Raw genomic sequence first — 22,830 nt, 5'->3', positions numbered from 1 at the left:
TAAAGTCGCAATTGTAACTAAGTTAGAATTAAGGCTACGATCCTGGTCTTTTGTCTATTTTGTTTATTTTTGCATTGTCATAGCTTTACTTGTCGAACTAGTGAATAAGTTTGTTGATCTGATTACGTCTGTAAAGATAACCACCTAAATTAATGGTCTAAAGATAAATTGCCCTAGCCTTTTACTACACCTCTTAGAAGCTATATAAGAAAAATTATTGTAAGAGGTAATACCTAGGCACTAAAAGGCATGGCTTTTAGGTCAACTATTTACACATTATAATAGAGTCCTCATCAATATAATAATAATTGTATTTACTCTAAAAGAAAGGGGAGAGGACACACTATACAAATATCGTTAATAAGGAGAGGGGCGGAAAAGAAATTTTTTTTCACAACCCCATTTCTTGTATATATAAACATAATTGTCTCTAAAATCTACGAACAGGTGGAGATAACTTTTACTGTACTGCCGCTATTTTGAGCCACACAACTCCCTCCCCCTACAGGTGTTTGCTTAAAATAGCCTTCTAAGTGTCATATTTATAAATAATCTTAATGAGTAAGCTGTAAAATATTGAAAGAGAGGAATTATATCACGCCTGGTCTGAGTAGAAACATATACGCAGAAACATAAACTAAAATTTGGAAGAAGTTGACTGCAGATCCTTAGGTTGGACTCAGAGGAGGCGGAAGAGATATATCCCTGTTGCCGCAATAAATCCACATTATCACGAGTCACAATAAATTCACCTCCCCAAGTAATTATTAAAATTTATTTCCCTCACTACAAATCACTTCCCTCTTAGTTTTTTTCCCTTTTACAACCCTAGGCTCTCGCAGCCCTTTCTCACTAAATCTTCACTTTTCTCACGGGCACATCTTCACTTTTCTTAACGTCAACCGGCTCACCACTTATCACACACCCACAATTCCACCCTCTCCCCCCCCCCCCTTTTTTTTTTTTTTTTTTTTCTTCCCCTCTCCCCACCTCTGAGCACTTTTTTATAACTCACAATTACGCGGTACATGGATAAATATCTTTCCAACCCCCCAAAACACCCCTCCCCAAATATGACGGGAAGGCACAGAGATAAGCTTAAGAATTTATCAGAATCAGTTGCTGAACAAACAAGTCTTAGTAATTTAGCAAATATACCAGACAACCTTAACATGCAGTCTTTAGTGACCAATATCGCAGAGGCATTAACCCCTAAATTTGAAACCCTCAAATCTGAAATTAAGCAAGATATTTCCTCTTTAACGCAAGAGGTGCGGCAATTTTCTAACAGACTCCAAGAAATGGAACAGAGAGTATCGGATCTGGAAGACCAAACAATCACCCATAGTTCCAAGATTGAGAACTCAGACAAAAAATTACAAAAAATTATGGATAGATTAGAGGACCTTGAAAACCGTTCACGACGGAATAATCTTAGAATAATTGGCCTTCCCGAAAATAAACAATTTGAAAATCTTGACTCTTTCATATCCGATACTCTTACCAAAGCTCTAAAGATTCCCCCCTCCTACCCTCCGATCATAGTGGAACGAGCCCACAGAATAGGCCCTCCACGGTCAGAAGGCAACAGCAGTAATAGAAACCGTCCGGTAATAGCTAGGCTACTCAATTACAAAGATAAAGACCTATTGTTGCAACACTCACGAAAAAATCAACCAATTATGATAGAAGGTAATAAAATTATGATTTTCCAAGATTTTTCGGCAGATACTGCCTTAAAAAGACGGGAACTAGCCCCGATCTGTTCAAAATTCATACAACAAGGGTACAGGGCGGTTCTGATGTATCCCTCAAAATTGAAAGTGGTACTAAATGGAGTAACGCATATTACTGAGGACGCTCAAATAGCTGAAAATCTTTACAAATCCCTCACTGGATAGATATAGGGGACAAGTTATGATTAGGAAAGAGAGCGGCAGGCACTACAAAAACCAAGCGGGCTCACACTAAAGTTTGAAAAATCAAAAAAAACTTTAATGTAAGTTATCTCAAAAGTATACAGATAAGGCAGGACACAAGTACAGGGGGGTGAAAAAAGTGTGACAAGGAAGGCCTGACGCGTTTCGCGCCCCCTAGTGGCGCTTAATCATGAGCCTATGATTAAGCGCCACTAGGGGGCGCGAAACGCGTCAGGCCTTCCTTGTCACACTTTTTTCACCCCCCTGTACTTGTGTCCTGCCTTATCTGTATACTTTTGAGATAACTTACATTAAAGTTTTTTTTGATTTTTCAAACTTTAGTGTGAGCCCGCTTGGTTTTTGTAGTGCCTGCCGCTCTCTTTCCTAATTTTACCTTTGGGCGATCCTGAGTCATATCGCTGGCTACGGCACTCTCTCAGCCTTTCTCATTGGAGGACTTGGTGTGACTTTCGTATTTGCCGGTTCCGGTTCCGGATGCAGCTACACCGCGCTCACCTTGGTTTCAGCGTGTGACAAGTTATGATTATTGACCTAATGTATGTGCTCCCATATGGTTTTTTTGTTTTTTTTGTATTAAATATGGAAGCAGGTGTATGGCGACAGCATTCTCAAGGGGCATCGGGACTCCCCTCCCCTCCCCCCCTTCCTTCCTCCTGTTCTCTATTTTTTTTCTTGTTACAAATGAATTTTTTTTTTTCTCCCTTTTCTTTCTCCTCCCCGTTATATAGTAGAGAAAAATGACACAAAATCTGGAAAAATTTAAAATTATATCATGGAACGTAGGGGGAATTTCTTCCCCTATTAAACGTAAAGCAATTTTGTCACATCTACGAAAAGCCCAGACAGATATTGGCTTACTACAGGAAACACATTTAGACCTAGAGGAATCACTAAAATTAAAATCATCCTGGGTAAGAGAAGTTCTTATAGCGCCGAGTGTAGGGAAGAAGAGAGGAGTAGCAATACTTATAGGCAAAAAACTTCAGGTGGAGATTTTGGACTCTGAGGCGGATCCCGGGGGGAGGTATGTCTTGGCCAAGGTGAAAATAGGTCAGGCAAAATACACAATTTGCAATGTTTATGGCCCAAATAAAAGTGATTCCGAATTTTGGGACGCGTTACAAGCAAAACTCCTTCTAAGGACTGAAGGACATTTAATCTTGGGCGGGGACTTTAATATGGCCCCCAAACGTCCCATTGACAGACTTAGAAAAAACACTAAAAGTTTGAAGCAGAAAAAAGACAATCTTGATATCAAAATAATTAATAAAATTAAACAGGTTCTCTCCTTGCGTGATATTTGGAGACATCAGAACCCCGATACTCAAGACTTTACCTGCTTATCTAAAGCACACAAAACTTTATCTAGGATTGACCTGTTTTTAATTGGAGAACATTTAAGTCTGACCACGGTTAAGTCCGAGATAATGCCTATTTTCTTGTCGGACCATGGGCCCATTACTCTTCAATTTAATTTTACTTATGGTAGACCAAAGAATCAGAGATTCTTTTTCCCCTATTACCTTTACAACGATTTTAAATTTAAACAATGCCTTAAGAATAAATTTAAGGAGTATTTTCAATTTAATAATAACTATGTTAAACGTTCTGATATCTTCTGGGAAACTGCTAAAGCAGTGCTCAGAGGAGAAATCTTGGCATATTCGGCTATTCAGAACAAAAAAAGGAAGGCAAGAGAGAAGGAAGTCTGTAACTCACTGATTAATTCCTACAATCTATACCTACTGGAAGGATCGCCTTTAAATTGGGCAAAATATATACAAGCTAAGGCGGCGAGAGACACCTTCTATCTAATGCAGGAAATGAATAATGAGCTTAAGATGCAAGCTAAATTGCATAAATTTGGCAATAAGTCAGGCAGAATTCTAAACAGATTAATTAAGAATGAGAATAAAAAACTTAATATTGATGGAATTCAACATAATGGGAAACTTTTAACCAAGCCAGAAGAAATAACTAGGGTATTCCACCAGTATTTTCAACAACTTTACACTAGTAAGGACTTTGATATAAATAAAGCAACAGAATTCTGCAGTAAAATTAATTTTCCAATGGCCACAATTGAGGAGATCGATAGACTTAATGCACCTATCTCGCTAGAAGAAATTGGAACAGTAGTCACTAAACTTCCTCTAAACAAGGCAGCTGGTCCGGATGGATTACCCAACGAGTTTTATAAAATTTTACTATCAGAGATAGCGCCATATTTGGGCAATCTTTACAATGATATCTTTATTAAACATAAACAGGTTACGTCTTCCTTTGCGTCTTCACTCACTACCCTGATCTTAAAAGAAGGGAAGGACCCCACATGCAAGGAGTCTTACAGACCCATTGCATTGTTAAACTCGGACTATAAAATTCTTGCCTCTATCCTAGCAAAAAGACTTCAATCTATCTTAGTCACAGTAATCCATCCGGACCAAGCCGGTTTCATTAATAACCGTAACTCCTCATCAAAAATTAGAGAATTACTAGTTACAATGGAATATATACAAAGTTCACAAGGAGCGGGGGGGGGGGGGGGTGGATCCCCCTGACATGGCCATTGTATCAATTGATGCGGAAAAAGCCTTTGATTTAGTAATTCATAAATATTTAACTTTCTCTCTAACAAAGTTTGGGATTGAGGGCAATTTTCCTAAGTTTGTAGAAAATTTATACAATCACTCTTTTACAAGTCTGATTATCAACAACGATATTTCCTCTTCAATTACACTGCAGAGGGGCACTCGTCAGGGCTGTCCTCTCTCCCCGCTCCTATTCAATTTAGCCATAGAACCACTAGCAATTAAGATTAGGCGCTCGTTGGAAGGCATAAAAATTCAAAACCATGAAATAAAAATCGGACTATACGCAGATGATCTACTCATATACCTTTCTAACACAGCAAAAAACATTCCTAAACTTTTGCATATCACTGGCTATTTTGGGATTTTTTCAGGTTACAAAGTGAATCCTATAAAATCAGAAATAATTTGGCTTAGGAAAAATAAGGCCAGCATAACAGATATACCCTTTAGAGTGATAATGGAATCTATGAAATATTTAGGAATTAAAATCCCAATGAATCTAAAAGATCTTTATAAAGTGAACATAACCCCAATGTTAGTATATATTAAAGAAAGGCTTAAATCTTGGCAATGCCTACCACTGTCAATTTCTGGTCGTATCGCTTTATTTAAGATGGTTTTGCTCCCAAAATTGTTGTATATCTTGCAGAATATCCCATTAATTTTGTCTGAGAAGGATATACGGTCAGTAAATTCATCAATTGGACAGTATATTTGGCAGGGGAAAAGAGCTAAGATAGCCTTTTCTAAACTAACAGCATCTAGAGAGATGGGAGGCCTTGCACTCCCAAACCTAAGATTCTATAACCTCTGTTTTCTAGTCCGTATAGTAGCAGACTGGTTTTTCAACAAGAATTATGTTTTAACCTTACTCACTACAGGCCTTGGCACACTTGGAACCTAAGGATCTCCCATTAAGTATTAAGGAATTTAAATTTATTTTGAATCCACTCAAAGCCTGGTTTAGATTAACTAAACTTCTCTCAATAAGCTCTAAGGCATCAAAATATCTTCCCCTAATTAGAAACCCGAATTTCCAGCCGGGCCTAGACTCAACTGTTTTTAACAGATGGCATAATAATGGATTAAATAGAGTTATCTATTTAATAGATCAAGATAGGAAATGTGTCAAATCCTTTGCACAACTGAGAGATGAATACAATTTGGTAAATAAAGACTTTTTTGCTTATTTACAGATAAGACTTTACATCACAGAACTAGCACATAAAGTTGGCTGGATCTGGTCCTTAGGCAAAATAGAATCCTGGCTTACAATAGCTAGAGATTCCTCTATGTCCATTTCTCCGTGTTATCATCTCTTGAGTCTTAGTAAGGCGGCCCCGCTAGGGGAGAATTTAGCTGTAATTTGGAACAATATAATTCCACATAATAATATAGAATTTAAAACTATACAACTTTCTTTGAACAAAGTATTAAAAACAACTCTCTCATCTAACTGGCGAGACGCCCATTTGAAACTTCTCCACAGGGCATATTTCACCCCGGAGAGAGGCCTTAGAGTCCGAAATCTTGAATTTGATAAATGTCCTAGATGCTCTCACTTAGCTGCGGATTTAATACATATGTTCTGGGCTTGCCCTAGGATGAGAAATGTCTGGAGTAAGTTGGAATATTGGCTTAAAAATGTACTCAAAATCGAGCTGGTAGCCCTCTCCTTGTTTCAGATTATATTTTGTCTGAGACCTGGAGAGGAATGTCAGCCTAATGAAACATTAGTTAATTTATCTATCCTAGCTACCAGATATTTGATATGTAAGAAATGGAAAATGAGGGCGACACCAACTATCCCAGAAATTAGGAACCACCTAAAGAAACAATGTGTCTTAGAACAGAGAAATGCCAATATAGACAATGAACGTGACATAAAGAATTTTTTTTACAAATGGGCGCCTTTCATTAAGATCTTCCCCGAAAGAGAAATTGAATATTTGATATACCCATTTAAGAACTCAGAGCTAGTATTATTAGGTATGTGGTGATCTGAGGTAGATTAGTGCAAATTGAGATTCATCATCGGCCCCCTTCCCCCACCCTTTTTTTTTTTTTTTCTGGTTTCTTCGTTGTATGTATGGTTTGTTGGTGCTGGTTAACGGGAAGGAACGGGGAGGGACGGGAGGGGGGAAAGGAAAGTCAGGGAAAAAAATTTCCAACACTGAGTTACTAAGACAGACTGGCTAGTCCAGCCATTAAGATATATGATACGTAATATACATTGTTTTCTTTTGCTTTTTATTGTTTCTAGGGCTATCACCTTATATTGGTGTACTGTATCATTATGTTTTGTATTATTATTGATGCTGTACTCATTGTTGGACAAAATAAAACAATATAATAAAAAAAAAAATGCATGCTCTATCTGAATCACACAAAAAATGCTTGTGCAATGCTGCCCAGTGAGCAGGGGGCAGCATTGCACAAGCATTTCACCAGAAATGCTTGTGCAATGTTAAATGCTGACAGCGTATGCTGTCGCGAGGTTGAGCGGACATGATTCGCCTCCTAATAGGTCTACCCCATGGAATAGATTTACAATAGAGGTAGTAGGGACAAATGTTGTATTCAAGAATGCCTGGCATATACACAATCATATCCTAAGATCTACTTTATTTGAAGGATCATTAAATACAGTGGAATTACATTATCAAGTGCATAATAAAACCACAAAGCAATAGCACTCACTTTAAATATTATATGAGCAGCAGATTTTTCTCTGACACACTTCAAAATTTAGTTCATTTTGCTGACTCCCTAATTCATATGACAGCCATCCACCAATAACAGACTCATAAACACTGGAAACTCTTACACATGCTCAATAGTAGCTGGTGCCACTGAAAGTGTGCATATAAAAAGCCTGTGCAAAATGTGATAATAAAAGTAAATTAGAATGTCTCTTAAAATGACATGTCCTATCTGAATCATGTAGTGTCTCTTTATGAAAATACTTCAGCAGGAAATAGGGACAAACTTTGGCCAGATTATGGGTGGAGCGCTACCATTACCATAAACACGATTGCTTAATAGTGGTGTTCTTTACGCTCAAATCCATATTAGAAGTGGCACGCTGTTTAAATTACCACAACTTAATTTGCGCAAACTTGCGGTAATTTATGCTCCCCATATTTGCTATGAGCGGCAATGTCTACTTGTATTATAAGTTGGAAGTAAATGCGATCGTTCGAACGCAATCACATTTAATACTCAAGTTGCATAAATATTTTGGCTGGATGGCTAGATTATGAGTGGAGCACTATCATTTGCGCATGAGCGATAATGGATTTTCGAGGCCATTTGCGCGCAAGTTAAATTCCTCTTGTATTACAAGTTGAAAGTAAATGCGAATGTGTTAGCGCAATTGCGATTTTTGCTAGAATAATTAGCGTGACCTCAGAGCTCTGGTTAACTGTTACGCGAATAAAAAAAGTGTCAGAAAAAACATCAAAATACATTTAAAAGAACAGTTACACTCATAATAACACTATCTAATAAAAATTTTTTTTCAAAAATATTGCATAAAACAGTTAAGGGTTTAAAGATATGGCATACACATGTCTAAATATGTATATGTATGTATGTATATATATATATATATATGTACATATGTATTTATATGTGTATTTACAGACATATATTCACATATAAACAGATAAATGTATATATATATATATATATATATATATATATATATATATATGTATATATATATATATATATATATATATATAAGCATTGGAGTCATTTGCAGTCAAGTAGATGAAAACATGTAAAATCATATTTATGCAATATTCATCCTACACTATAAAAGGCCAAGTGTGTTTGTCCGAAGCTGTCATGCGCAGTAGGGACAGCAGGAGGACAAACACACCTGGCCTTTGAGTCCCTAGCTGAAGATCTGCGCCGTGGCAGAAGTGGGCGTGACCGGGGGTGAAGGGGGCGTGGCCGGTGTGAATGCCCGTGGCCGGGCATTAAGGGGGCGTGGCCGGGCATGAAGGGGGCGTGGCCGGGCGTGAAGGGGCGTACCACGCGATAGATGGAAGATGGGAGAGAAATAGAGAGAGGGGAGAGAGATAGAGAGAGGGGAGAGAGATAGAGAGAGGGGGGAGAGAGAGAGGGGGAGAGAGACAGCAAAAGACAGGGGGGAGAGAGACAGCAAAAGAGAGGGGGGAGAGAGACAGCAAAAGAGGGGGGGGGAGAGACAGCAAAAGAGAGGGGGAGAGAGACAGCAAAACAGAGAGAGGGAGAGAGACAGCAAAAGAAAGTGGGAGAGAGCGCAAAAGAGAGGGGGGGGAAGAGCGCAAAAGAGAGGGGGGAGAGAAAGCACAAAAGAGAGGGGGAAGAGAGAGCGCAAAAGAGGGGGGAGAGAGAGAGCGCAAAAGCGAGGGGGGAAGAGCACAAAAGAGAGGGGGAGAGAGCGCAAAAGAGAGGGGGGAAGAGAGACAGCAAAAGAGAGAGGGGGAGAGAGACAGCAAAAGAGAGGGAAGGAGAGACAGCAAAATAGAGGGAGGAGAGAGACACAGCAAAAGAGAGGGGGAGAGAGACAGCAAAAGAGAGAGGAGGAGAGAGACAGCAAAAGAGAGAGGGGGAGAGAGACAGCAAAAGAGAGGGGGAGAGAGAGAGCGGAAAAGAGAGGGGGAAGAGAGAGCGCAAAAGAGGGGGGAGAGAGAGAGAGCGCAAAAGAGAGGGGGGAAGAGCGTAAAAGAGAGGGGGAGGAGCGCAAAAGAGAGGGGGGAGAGAGAGCGCAAAAGAGAGGGGAGAGAGAGCGCAAAAGAGAGGGGGAGAGAGAGCGCAAAAGTGAGGGGGTGAGAGAGCGCAAAAGAGAGGGGGAGAGAGAGCGCAAAAGAAAGGGTGGGAGAGAGAGCGCAAAAGAGAGGGGAGAGAGAGCACAAAAGAGAGGGAGAGAGAGAGCGCAAAAGAGAGGGGAGAGAGAGAGGGGGGAGAGAGCACAAAAGAGATGGGGGAGAGAGCGCAAAAGAGAGGGGGGAGAGAGACAGCAAAAGAGAGAGGGGGAGAGAGACAGCAAAAGAGAGGGGGGAGAGAGACAGCAAAAGAGAGGGGGGAGAGAGACAGCAAAAGAGAGAGGGGTAGAGAGACAGCAAAAGAGAGGGGGAGAGAGCGCAAAAGAGAGGGGGCTAGACAGAGTGCAAAAGAGAGGGGGAAGAGAGAGCGCAAAAGAGGGGAGAGCGAGAGAGCGCAAAAGAGAGGGGGAAGAGCGCAAAAGAGAGGGGGTAAGAGCGCAAAAGAGAGGGTGGAGAGAGCGCAAAAGAAAGGGTGGGAGAGAGAGCTCAAAAAAGAGGGGAGAGAGAGCATAAAAGAGAGGGGGAGAGAGAGGGCAAAAGAGAGGGGAGAGAGAGAGGGGGGAGAGAGCGCAAAAGAGATTGGGGAGAGAGAGAGCGCAAAAGAGATGGGGGAGAGAGACAGCGCAAAAGAGAGGGGGAGAGAGCGCAAAAGAGAGGGGGAGAGAGAGAGAGCGCAAAAGAGAGGGGGAGAGAGAGCCGAAGCTGTCATGCATAGTAGGGACAGCACAAGGACAAACACACCTGGCCTTTGAGTCCCTAGCTGAAGATCTGCGCCGCAGCAGAAGTGGGCGTGACCGGGGGTGAAGGGAGCGTGGCCGGCGTGAATGCCCGTGGCCGGGCATGAAGGGGGCGTGGCCGGGCGGGAAGGGGCATTGCCGCGCGATAGATGGAAGAGAGATAGAGAGAGGGGAGAGAGATAGAGAGAGGGGAGAGAGATAGAGAAAGGGGGGAGAGAGAGAGAGAGGGAGAGAGACAACAAAAGACAGGGGGGAGAGAGACAGCAAAAGAGAGGGGGGAGAGAGACAGCAAAAGAGAGGGGGAGAGAAACAGCAAAAGAGAGGGGGAGAGAGACAGCAAAAGAGAGAGGGGGAGAGAGACAGCAAAAGAGAGTGGGAGAGAGCGCAAAAGAGACGGGGGAAGAGCGCAAAAGAGAGGGGGGAGAGAGAGCACAAAATAGAGGGGGGAAGAGAGAGCGCAAAAGAGGGGGGAGAGAGAGCGCAAAAGAGAGGGGGGAAGAGCGCAAAAGAGAGGGGGGAAGAGAGACAGCAAAAGAGAGAGGGGGAGAGAGACAGCAAAAGAGAGGGAAGGAGAGACAGCAAAAGAGAGGGAGGAGAGAGACACAGCAAAAGAGAGGGGGGGAGAGACAGCAAAAGAGAGGGGGAGAGAGAGAGCGGAAAAGAGAGGGGGAAGAGAGAGCGCAAAAGAGGGGGGAGAGAGAGAGCGCAAAAGAGAGAGGGAATAGCGCAAAAGAGAGGGGGGAAGAGCGCAAAAGAGAGGGGGGAGAGAGAGCGCAAAAGAGAGGGGAGAGAGAGCGCAAAAGAGAGGGGGAGAGAGAGCGCAAAAGTGAGGGGATGAGAGAGCGCAAAAGAGAGGGGGAGAGAGAGCGCAAAAGAAAGGGTGGGAGAGAGAGCGCAAAAGAGAGGGGAGAGAGAGCACAAAAGAGAGGGAGAGAGAGAGCGCAAAAGAAAGGGGAGAGAGAGAGGGGGGAGAGAGCACAAAAGAGATGGGGGAGAGAGCGCAAAAGAGAGGGGGAAGAGAGACAGCAAAAGAGAGAGGGGGAGAGAGACAGCAAAAGAGAGGGGGGAGACAGCAAAAGAGAGGGGGGAGAGAGACAGCAAAAGAGAGGGGGGAGAGAGACAGCAAAAGAGAGAGGGGGAGAGAGACAGCAAAAGAGAGAGGGGGAGAGAGCGCAAAAGAGAGGGGGCTAGAGAGAGTGCAAAAGAGAGGGGGAAGAGAGAGCGCAAAAGAGGGGAGAGCGAGAGAGCGCAAAAGAGAGGGGGAAGAGCACAAAAGAGAGGGGGGAAGAGCGCAAAAGAGGGGGGAGAGAGCGCAAAAGAGAGGGGGGAGAGAGCGCAAAAGAGAGAGGGGTGGAGAGAGAGCGCAAAAGAAAGGGTGGGAGAGAGAGCGCAAAAATGAGGGGAGAGAGAGAGCATAAAAGAGAGGGGGGGGGAGAGAGTGCAAAAGAGATGGGAGAGAGAGGGGGGAGAGAGCGCAAAAGAGATGGGGGAGAGAGAGAGCGCAAAAGAGATGGGGGAGAGAGATAGCGCAAAAGAGAGGGGGAGAGAGAGAGCGCAAAAGAGAGGGGGAGAGAGAGAGAGCGCAAAAGAGAGGGTTAGAGAGAGCCGAAGCTGTCATGCGCAGTAGGGACAGCACAAGGACAAACACACCTGGCCTTTGAGTCCCTAGCTGAAGATCTGCGCCGCGGAAGAAGTGGGCGTGACCGGGGGTGAAGGGAGCGTGGCCGGCGTGAATGCCCGTGGCCGGGCATGAAGGGGGCTTGGCCAGGCGTGAAGTGGCATTGCTGCGCGATAGATGGAAGAGAGATAGAGAGAGGGGAGAGAGATAGAGAGAGGGGAGAGAAATAGAGAGAGGGGGGAGAGAGAGAGGGGGAGAGAGACAGCAAAAGACAGGGGGGAGAGAGACAGCAAAAGAGAGGGGGGAGAGAGACAGCAAAAGAGAGGGGGAGAGAGACAGCAAAAGAGGGGGAGAGAGACAGCAAAAGAGAGGGGGAGAGAGCGCAAAAGAGAGGGGGGAAGAGCGCAAAAGAGAGGGGGAGAGAGAGCACAAAAGAGAGGGGGGAAGAGAGAGCGCAAAAGAGGGGGGAGAGAGAGCGCAAAAGAGAGGGGGAAGAGCGCAAAAGAGAGGGGGAAGAGCGCAAAAGAGAGGGGGAGAGAGGGCAAAAGAGAGGGGGGAGAGAGCGCAAAAGAGATGGGGGAGAGAGATAGCGCAAAAGAGAGGGGGAGAGAGAGAGCGCAAAAGAGAGGGGGAGAGAGAGAGAGCGCAAAAGAGAGGGTTAGAGAGAGCCGAAGCTGTCATGCGCAGTAGGGACAGCACAAGGACAAACACACCTGGCCTTTGAGTCCCTAGCTGAAGATCTGTGCCGCGGAAGAAGTGGGCGTGACCGGGGGTGAAGGGAGCGTGGCCGGCGTGAATGCCCGTGGCCGGGCATGAAGGGGGCTTGGCCAGGCGTGAAGTGGCATTGCTGCGCGATAGATGGAAGAGAGATAGAGAGAGGGGAGAGAGATAGAGAGAGGGGAGAGAAATAGAGAGAGGGGGGAGAGAGACAGCAAAAGACAGGGGGGAGAGAGACAGCAAAAGAGAGGGGGGAGAGAGACAGCAAAAGAGAGGGGGAGAGAGACAGCAAAAGAGAGGGGGAGAGAGCGCAAAAGAGAGGGGGGAAGAGCGCAAAAGAGAGGGGGAGAGAGAGCGCAAAAGAGAGGGGGGAAGAGAGAGCGCAAAAGAGGGGGGAGAGAGAGCGCAAAAGAGAGGGGGAAGAGCGCAAAAGAGAGGGGGAGAGAGCGCAAAAGAGAGGGGGGAGAGAGCGCAAAAGAGAGGGGGAGAGATAGAGCGCAAAAGAGAGGGGGAGAGAGAGAGCGCAAAAGAGAGGGGGGAGAGAGAGAGCGCAAAAGAGAGGGGGGAGAGAGCTCAAAAGAGAGGGGAAGAGAGAGAGCTCAAAAGAGAGGGGGGAGAGAGAAAGCTCAAAAGAGAGGGGGAGGGAGAGCGCAAGAGGTGGGACCGCTGTACTGCAAAAACTGGCCCGTGTGAATGGGCTTTAGGACTAGTATTTAATAAAGTGTTTATGTATTTACTGTACATATTTCACATTCCAATGTTCTGCACATAGGGGAATATTTTCTATGTATTCATAAATATATATTCCTATACATATCTGTATATATCTATACCTATATATAAACATATATATATATATATATATATATATATATATATATATATATATATATATATATATACCATCAGATATATGTAGAAATATGTATTTATGAATAAATAGAACATATTCTGCTATGTGAAGAACATTGTAATGTGAAATATTCATATTTTCACACCAGTTTTTAGCGCACTTGTGAATATGCGATCATGTTTGCGTGTGAATAAGGGTGTTAGTTTTTTTCCACTTTTTTTTCTCCGTTAACTTCTATGGGGGAATACATTAACACGGTCACAATATTCTAACTTCGGCTTTTTGCACGCATTGGAGTAAGCGTGCAAGCAAATACTTTTAATTTTGAACTTGTAATGCGAACGCTACCTGATGCGTGCAAGAAACTTCTAGCGGAGTTACCGAGCAAGTGGGAGCGTTAAATATCTCTCCACTCATAATCTAGCCCTCAATACATAAAATGGTTTTTCTACTGGATTTTGTTATTTTAAACTGTTTTTGTGTTGCACTTGTATAGAAAATGTCTGGGATTTTAAATGTACATTTTCTACTCTCATAATCTATGTTTTTAAGTCTGTTTTTATATTCTGTTCACCTTTTACTCTCTTGCAGCTTTGTCTCAAGCACAGGATATTGAGTTGCATCTCAGACCTTTGAAATGTTATATTGCATATTTGGAAGAATCAAATTTTCCTGATATTGAAAGTTTTTTTATGCCACTTTTCCATACTATATACCTCATATGGACACATTCCAGGTATTATTGCTTCCATGAACGGATAATAATTCTTCTACAAGAATTCTGCAATCTTTTCATTGATCGGGTAAGATAATATATTGGGTAACTAATATAGTGACTTGGGGATAGCCCTAGATGATCAAGGGGTCTTCAGCCTCTAAGGTTTCAGGTCTGTAGTGTCATGTTGTGATGAAACCATATGTACGGTGTCAATTTTAGGACATCCTTGCTCCCTCCTCAAAAACTCCCTCCTCCATCCTTTAAAACTCCATGCTCCCTCCTGCAAAACTCCCTCCTTTCTCCTCCCTCCCCCAAAACTCCCTCCTCCATCCTTTAAAACTCCATGCTCCCTCCTGCAAAACTCCCTCCTTTCTCCTCCCTCCCCCAAAACTCCCTCCTCCATCCTTTAAAACTCCATGCTCCCTCCTGCAAAACTGGAGTTTTGCAGGAGGGAGCATGGAGTTTTAAAGGATGGAGGAGGGAGTTTTTGAGGAGGGAGCAAGGATGTCCTAAAATGGACACCGTACATATGAGTCCTTTCTAGTGTATATACTAGTTTGTGCCTCTTTAAAGAAGTAGAAACATCCTAGAGAACTTTAGGATTATTCCCATTGCTCTCTATTTACCTTTATATTCCTGTCACTTTTAGTTTTTTTTCCTATTTAGAGTATATTATTGTGGGATGTTCTCTCACTATGGTTTCCAGCTGCAGCAAATTATAGTCACCTTGTAAACTATGTAACTGTTGCATACAATTAGCTGGGCCCTGAAACATAGGATTATTTCTTGTTTAATCCATTTGGGAGGATTGTACCGTGAACATTATGGGCTAGATTACAAGTGGAGCACTATTGTTAGAGTGGGATGCAATAAGCAATATCACGACTGCGCTAACTAGTGCTCATAGTACAAGTTCAAAGTAATGGGTGTGCTGGAACGCAAACAAAATTTGCGCTCTTCTGGTTAGCGCAAGGGAAGACAAGTGTAATGGTTAAAAAAAAATTGCACCAAACACAACTTAATATATTAAAATAAACAATTAACCTCATATATACAGTTTCTGATAAAAAATATTCCATATAAATATATTTTTTTATAATGTGGTGTTGAGTTAGCGCACTCCATTGAAGTCTGTGTGGAGAAGTAGCTATCATGGGGGCGATATCCAAATTCCTGAAGTTAGCGAGCATCAGATTTCAATCTTGCACTAAATTTTTACTTTCAACTTGAAGTACGCGTGCTAACCCGCCAGTGTAAAAAGTTTACTTTGAGCGCAGATAGCATGCAGGTAAAAAAATCTGTTAGCGTACCATCCTGGTAATGTGGCCCTATATATAGTTAGCACGAATAGCTATCTGTTATGTAATCTATATACTTTTATAATGAAGATTATAATCATGTAAACGTTTTATAAATTTATAACTTGCTAATTATATAGTGGAAAAGATATTTATATGTGAAGATGTTCATAGTAGCTTGCATATACAGGGAGTGCAGAATTATTAGGCAAATTAGTATTTTGACCACATCATCCTCTTTATGCATGTTGTCTTACTCCAAGCTGTATAGGCTCGAAAGCCTACTACCAATTAAGCATATTAGGTGATGTGCATCTCTGTAATGAGAAGGGGTGTGGTCTAATGACATCAACACCCTATATCAGGTGTGCATAATTATTAGGCAACTTCCTTTCCTTTGGCAAAATGGGTCAAAAGAAGGACTTGACAGGCTCAGAAAAGTAAAAAATAGTGAGATATCTTGCAGAGGGATGCAGCACTCTTAAAATTGCAAAGCTTCTGAAGCGTGATCATCGAACAATCAAGCGTTTCATTCAAAATAGTCAACAGGGTCGCAAGAAGCGTGTGGAAAAACCAAGGCGCAAAATAACTGCCCATGAACTGAGAAAAGTCAAGCGTGCAGCTGCCAAGATGCCACTTGCCACCAGTTTGGCCATATTTCAGAGCTGCAACATCACTGGAGTGCCCAAAAGCACAAGGTGTGCAATAATCAGAGACATGGCCAAGGTAAGAAAGGCTGAAAGACGACCACCACTGAACAAGACACACAAGCTGAAACGTCAAGAATGGGCCAAGAAATATCTCAAGACTGATTTTTCTAAGGTTTTATGGACTGATGAAATGAGAGTGAGTCTTGATGGGCCAGATGGATGGGCCTGTGGCTGGATTGGTAAAGGGCAGAGAGCTCCAGTCTGACTCAGACGCCAGCAAGGTGGAGGTGGAGTACTAGTTTGGGCTGGTATCATCAAAGATGAGCTTGTGGGGCCTTTTCGGGTTGAGGATGGAGTCAAGCTCAACTCCCAGTCCTACTGCCAGTTTCTAGAAGACACCTTCTTCAAGCAGTGGTACAGGAAGAAGTCTGCATCCTTCAAGAAAAACATGATTTTCATGCAGGACAATGCTCCATCACATGCGTCCAAGTACTCCACAGCGTGCCTGGCAAGAAAGGGTATAAAAGAAGAAAATCTAATGACATGGCCTCCTTGTTCACCTGATCTGAACCCCATTGAGAACCTGTGGTCCATCATCAAATGTGAGATTTACAAGGAGGGAAAACAGTACACCTCTCTGAACAGTGTCTGGGAGGCTGTGGTTGCTGCTGCACGCAATGTTGATGGTGAACAGATCAAAACACTGACAGAATCCATGGATGGCAGGCTTTTGAGTGTCCTTGCAAAGAAAGGTGGCTATATTGGTCACTGATTTGTTTGTTTTTGAATGTCAGAAATGTATATTTGTGAATGTTGAGATGTTATATTGGTTTCACTGGTAAAAATAAATAATTGAAATGGGTATATATTTGTTTTTTGTTAAGTTGCCTAATAATTATGCACAGTAATAGTCACCTGCACACACAGATATCCCCCTAAAATAGCTATAACTAAAAACAAACTAAAAACTACTTCCAAAACTATTCAGCTTTGATATTAATGAGTTTTTTGGGTTCATTGAGAACATGGTTGTTGTTCAATAATAAAATTAATCCTCAAAAATACAACTTGCCTAATAATTCTGCACTCCCTGTATCGTTTTAAATATTAGAACATACCTGAGAAACTTCATCATTGCAATTGAAGCAACAAAACACTTATAGAACACCCTTGTTTTAGTAACGTATTGTGATAAGCATTGTTAAAATTTGGAATAATAATATGTGGTTTTGGTTGTTAGGTTCTTGTTATTGGGATTTAACCTGGCAATTGTAATCCAACTGATAAATAAAAATCTAATTTGGCTGCTCAAAAGATTACATTATAGTTATTTGAAATCATCCCTTCATACATTGTGTAAAGACAATAAATACTGACATGTTTAAATGAACCTTCTGTGTTCTTAAACCATAATTTATTTTATACAGTAATAAAGCCATATATACTGTGTTTGGGACATAATGAGTATATTGGACATGTGTGTAGAATGTTATAGTTATATGTATAATACTGTGAAATTATTTATTATATAATTCTTTAAACTTAATTTATTGTAATATTCGAGCTTTTTAATTTTCCAAGCTTTTTCACTAGAACAAAGATAAAAAATTTGGGATATTAATCCCTTGCAGAAGAATAGGACCACATTTACCATTTTGAAACTGAATGGTTACTTTTATAGTTATACGTTATTGTTATTTAACAATTTACAAATGGATCATTCCAGATACCTGTAATGTTCAGGACAGACCTGCTAAAAGACCATTATATTAGTGATTTACATCATAGGGAATATATATTGTAGCATACGGTAATGTACGGCGTAGTTCAGATTTAAGATATTCAGAATCTTAAGAAATGATGCTAACCCTCACTGCACATGGCGAGACTGCATTAAAGAACATTTAGCAAATAGAAAAAAAACCTGGCATCAAATAGCAATGGCTAATAACAGACATGTTTGATAAAGCACCTTTACACTCAGTTTTGAACACATGCAAATTAGAATATTACAGAGGTTAGCTCTACAACTATACGGTATTGTGACAAGCTTAAGAACATTAGGCACTTAGTTGAAGAGAATTTTTTTAAATCTTTTCAGTTATATATGATAAAAAGGATTAGAACTGATTTAAAATTTTGTGACAGATAATTACTTTAATTACTATTTAATGATGTATTTTATTCTTACAGTTTAAATGTAATATCCTAATGATTTTACGGGTTACAATGAACAATTCTTAATTTTTCTATTTGTTACAGGCTTTAAACTTTCTAATTCCTGAGGAACTTTTCAAAATGGAATTAGAGGAAGGCTTGGAAAGGGTTCAACAAACCATTCAAATATTTAAAATGTTCAAGAAATTATTCTCTATTTACAAAGAGAAAGTGGCCTATAATTCTATCAACACGGGTGGTGTAAAAATGTGGGACTTCCCAGCCAAACTTGTTTTCTTTCGATTTGATTGTATTCTGGAAAGATTATTATTCATTGAGGTGAGTCATTTTGAAGCTTTTTAACTTTACTGAATATATACATTATGCACGTTTTTTGGTGCTGGAAACGTAAATTTTTACCTATTTGAATGTGGTTTATTACCAGCATAAAACATAGATTGTATTTATCTCTCACATCACTGATGGGTATATAGCTTCATGGTATTCGGAGCTATACCTCATACCTATTTTACTCTTATGGAGATTTTTAGCCTTGGCTATATGTCTGCAGTAATTAAAGTGATATTTTGTTTGTGCAGATTAAGAAATCTTCTCAATAGCTTTGTTGTGGTTCCTGACAGCTCCAGATATGTTCACTCTTTTTCCTGACATGCCACTGATTGATTTTATGTAAAACTTTTTTTTTTTTGCTCCAAATGTGACTTTATTTGATGTTGTTACATATGTCTCAGGAAGTAAAAAAAAAAAAACAGTTGTTGTTGTTGTTTTTTTTTTTGGGGGGGGGGGGGGGTTGTGACTTGTAAAACCTAGCTTATTGTCAACAGGTTAAGGGCCCCTTTAATACAGTATTCGATGTTCTGTAAATGTGATAGACTTACCACCATCTGATTGTCTAGGCTCTACTGGCCATCCACCCCTCACTTATGATGACCTCTTACTAGCATAGATCCTTTCACAAGCAGCGTCCCTCTCACTCGTCATTCTCACTTTGGTGTAGCTTCTGCAACAGACTGCCCCTTACCTGCTCATCCTGGCCTTAAGTTCTCAGTGTGGCACAGGAGGAGTTACTCTTTGGACCTTATAGAACAGTATCCTTTATTACAAGTTCTGCTACAAGTAGCAAAATTCACTTGAAGTGGAGATTTTCTTTCTGCTTCAGCTTCACCAGTTCCAGCATTATTCTAGACAGCTAAAAAAGTTCCCTCTCTTCTTTTTTTTAGTGAATCATCTGTTTTTTTAATACATGAATTAGTAAAATTAGAGAGGCTGAACAGACTAAAGAGGTTTTCATTGAATTGTGCCTAGTCTCTGCTTGTTTAACAAAACTTGAAAGCATTTGCACTTACATTTTTGCTATTTCTTAGTCCTCAATTATAGAGAACAAGGATTTTACTGGCAAAGTTGTGAATACACTATAGTATATACATAGTTAGCAGTGTGTAACGTTTCAAGACTTTGTAGTGTTCCTTTGTAGCCCAATGTTGTTATTTCAATCCAATGGATTTTTACCCTCCAGTGACAAAAAATTACATTGTTATAGCAAATTTTTTAATCTTAGCCCACACCAATTGGAAGATAATTTCAAGTTTATTATGGGCTAAATTACACTAAAATTACACTAGAAGTAAGCTTTTTGCTCACGACGGGTAGTGCTCGTATTACAAGTTGAAAGTAAAAAAAAATTAAATAGCGCAAAGTTGGAATATCACAACCGCGTTAACATATTCTCCCATAGAAGTCTCGAAAAGTGGAAAAAAGGCCTAACACCCTACTCAAGCACAAACCCGATCACATTTTCTTAAGTGTACTACCCCGACATGAAAATATTAATATCTGTACATGTATATGTATGTATTTCTATGTTAAAGCCCTTTGCTGGACTTTTTTTTTCTAACACCTGAGACCTCATATATTTGAGCCCTTATAACTTTTTTTTGCATTTTTTTTTTCAGATAGTGTTATTTTAGTGTAACTTTACTTTGTAATATATTCTTGATGTTTTTTGTGAAATTTTTTTGTTTGATGAAACAATTAGCTAGATCTCTGAGGTCGTGGTAATCATTCTAGTATAAATCACGATTGCGCTCACACATTCACATTTACTTTCAACTTGTGGTACGAGAGATCTTTCTGATGCGCGCAAACAGCTGCAATACACCTGATAACACTTAATTGTTAGCCTGCCACTCATAATCTGGCTTTAAGAAGGAAATGAAATATATGCATCTTAAAAGTATAAAAACTGCTTAACGTGTTTCTGTGGTAACCTGCCTCACTCAAGAACAAATCTTCAAATAAAAAGCTATTTATATAAAACAGGAAAAATATGAACTGTAAGCTAGAAACCAGAAACAGCCTCCCTTACTGGTGGAACCTCTCACAATAAGTATCATAGGTCAAAAGCGATAAGTAGAAAGAGAAGGGGGCGCTTACGGCAGTCTGGTCTGAGTCTAAGATTCGTTCCTTAAAAACATATATATATACGATATTACAGATAAATAAAAATAAGAATAATATCAATCAATAAATACTAATAATATCAATAAATATAAGAGATGCTGCGACTAAACTGTTATATATGAGTATAAATAAATATTTATTACAAACAGTAGATATAGACACCGGTGTCAAGAACAGTCGATAAAACTTATGTTATATTGATCAATATGTAAATAAATGAATATATTAAAAAGTCCAATGATAATGTCTCTCAGAAATACTGAATGGATGCCACAAACACAGTCGGTTGGTTAAAAAATGATCGATAGTTACAGCATAGATAGAAGCGTCATCCATATATAGTTAGTGCAATTAGTTTGATTGACTCCTTAATCATATGTAATATTAAGCCGTTTACTTCGTCGTGTACTGTTTAATCTTGAGAAAGGCTTTCTACAGCCAAAACGCGTAGATGATATCCAATAGCACATACTGAGGATGTGTTTGTGAAGCAGAGTACTTCCAGGACCACAGCATCTACCCTGCTGTTGACCCATTAAGTGGGTGGAGGACGTATGTAGAATAGCGGTAGGAGCTGAAGTTTTAATTTGAAAACAATCCTAACAGTGCGCGCACTATTCATCCAATCACTGGCCAGAAAGGTCCACGTGACCACGAAAGTGTCGGAAGAGCCCTTTACACAGCTCAAAGCAAAGATGCCGCAGGAGACGCGGTCACACAGTAAGAGTATTACAATTAGAGAAAGGTACTTTGCAAAATATCTTGCCTGATTAAACAGTACACGACAAAGTAAACAGCTTAATATTACATACGATTAAGGGGTCATTCAAACTAATTGCACATACTACAGTGGGGAAAAAAAGTATTTAGTCAGCCATCAATTGTGCAAGTTCTCCCACTTAAGAAGATGAGAGAGGCCTGTAATTTTCATCATAGGTATACCTCAACTATGAGAGACAAAATGTGGAAACAAATTCATACAATCACATTGTCTGATTTGGAAAGAATTTATTTGCAAATTATGGTGAAAAATAAGTATTTGGTCAATATCAAAAGTTGATCTCAATACTTTGTTATATATCCTTTGTTGGCAATGACAGAGGTCAAATGTTTTCTGTAAGTCTTCACAAGGTTGTCGCACACTGTTGCTGGTATGTTGGCCCATTCCTGCATGCAGATCTCCTCTAGAGCAGTGATGTTTTGGGGCTGTCGCTGGGCAACACGGACTTTCAACTCCCTCCAAAGGTTTTCTATGGGGTTGAGATCTGGAGACTGGCTAGGCCACTCCAGGACCTTGAAATGCTTCTTACGAAGCCACTCCTTCGTTGCCCGGGTTGTGTGTTTGGGATCATTGTCATGCTGAAAGACCAGCCACATTTCATCTTCAATGCCCTTGCTGATGGAAGGAGGTTTGCACTCAAAATCTCACGATATATGGCCCCATTCATTCTTTCATGTACACGGATCAGTCATCCCGTTTCCCTTTGCAGAGAAACTGCCCCAAAGCATGATGTTGCCACCCCCATGCTTCACAGTAGGTATGATGTTCTCTCTCCTCCAAACATGACAAGTTGTGTTTCTACCAAACAGTTCCACTTTTGTTTCATCTGACCATATGACATTCTCCCAATCCACTTCTGGCTCATCCAAATGCTCTCTAGCATACTTCAGATGGGCCCAGACATGTACTGGCTTAAGCAGGGGGACACGTCTGGCACTGCAGGATCTGAGTCCCTGGCAGCGTAGTGTATTACTGATGGTAGCCTTTGTTATGTTGCTCCAGCTCTCTGCAGGTCATTCACTAGATCCCCCCGTCTGGTTCTGGGATGTTTGCTCACCATTCTTGTGATCATTTTGACCCCACGGGGTAAGATCTTGCGTGGAGCCCCAGATTAAGGGAGATTATCAGTGGTCTTGTATGTCTTTCATTTTCTAATTATTGCTCCCACAGTTGATTTATTCACACCAAGCTGCTTGCCTATTGCAGATTCAGTCTTCCCAGCCTGGTGCAGGTCTACAATTTAGTTTCTGGAGTCCTTCGACAGCTCTTTGGTCTTCACCATAGTGGAGTTTGGAGTGTGACTGTTTGAGGTTGTGGACAGGTGTCTTTTATACTGATAACAAGTTCAAACAGGTGCCATTAATATAGGTAATGAGTGGAGAACAGAGGAGTCTCTTAAAGAAGAAGATACAGGTCTGTGAGAGCCAGAAATATTGCTTGTTTGAAGGTGACCAAATACTTATTTTCCA

At 41.0% G+C, this 22,830-nt stretch overlaps 1 protein-coding gene across 1 annotated transcript in view; it reads left to right on the top strand.

Moving 5' to 3' along the window:
- Positions 1-22,830, top strand: part of LOC128658546 (dynein axonemal heavy chain 11-like) — a 1,692,686-nt gene that overhangs the window by 37,155 nt on the left and 1,632,701 nt on the right. The window contains 2 exon segments of the mRNA XM_053712841.1: positions 13,868-14,079; positions 18,205-18,438. Of these exon segments, the coding sequence (XP_053568816.1) occupies positions 13,868-14,079; positions 18,205-18,438 (446 nt within the window).

Source organism: Bombina bombina, chromosome 1, assembly GCF_027579735.1.
Source record: "Bombina bombina isolate aBomBom1 chromosome 1, aBomBom1.pri, whole genome shotgun sequence".
Taxonomy (NCBI): domain Eukaryota; kingdom Metazoa; phylum Chordata; class Amphibia; order Anura; family Bombinatoridae; genus Bombina; species Bombina bombina.
Note: the sequence above shows the minus strand (reverse complement) of the source record. Positions and strands in the feature narration are given on the sequence as shown.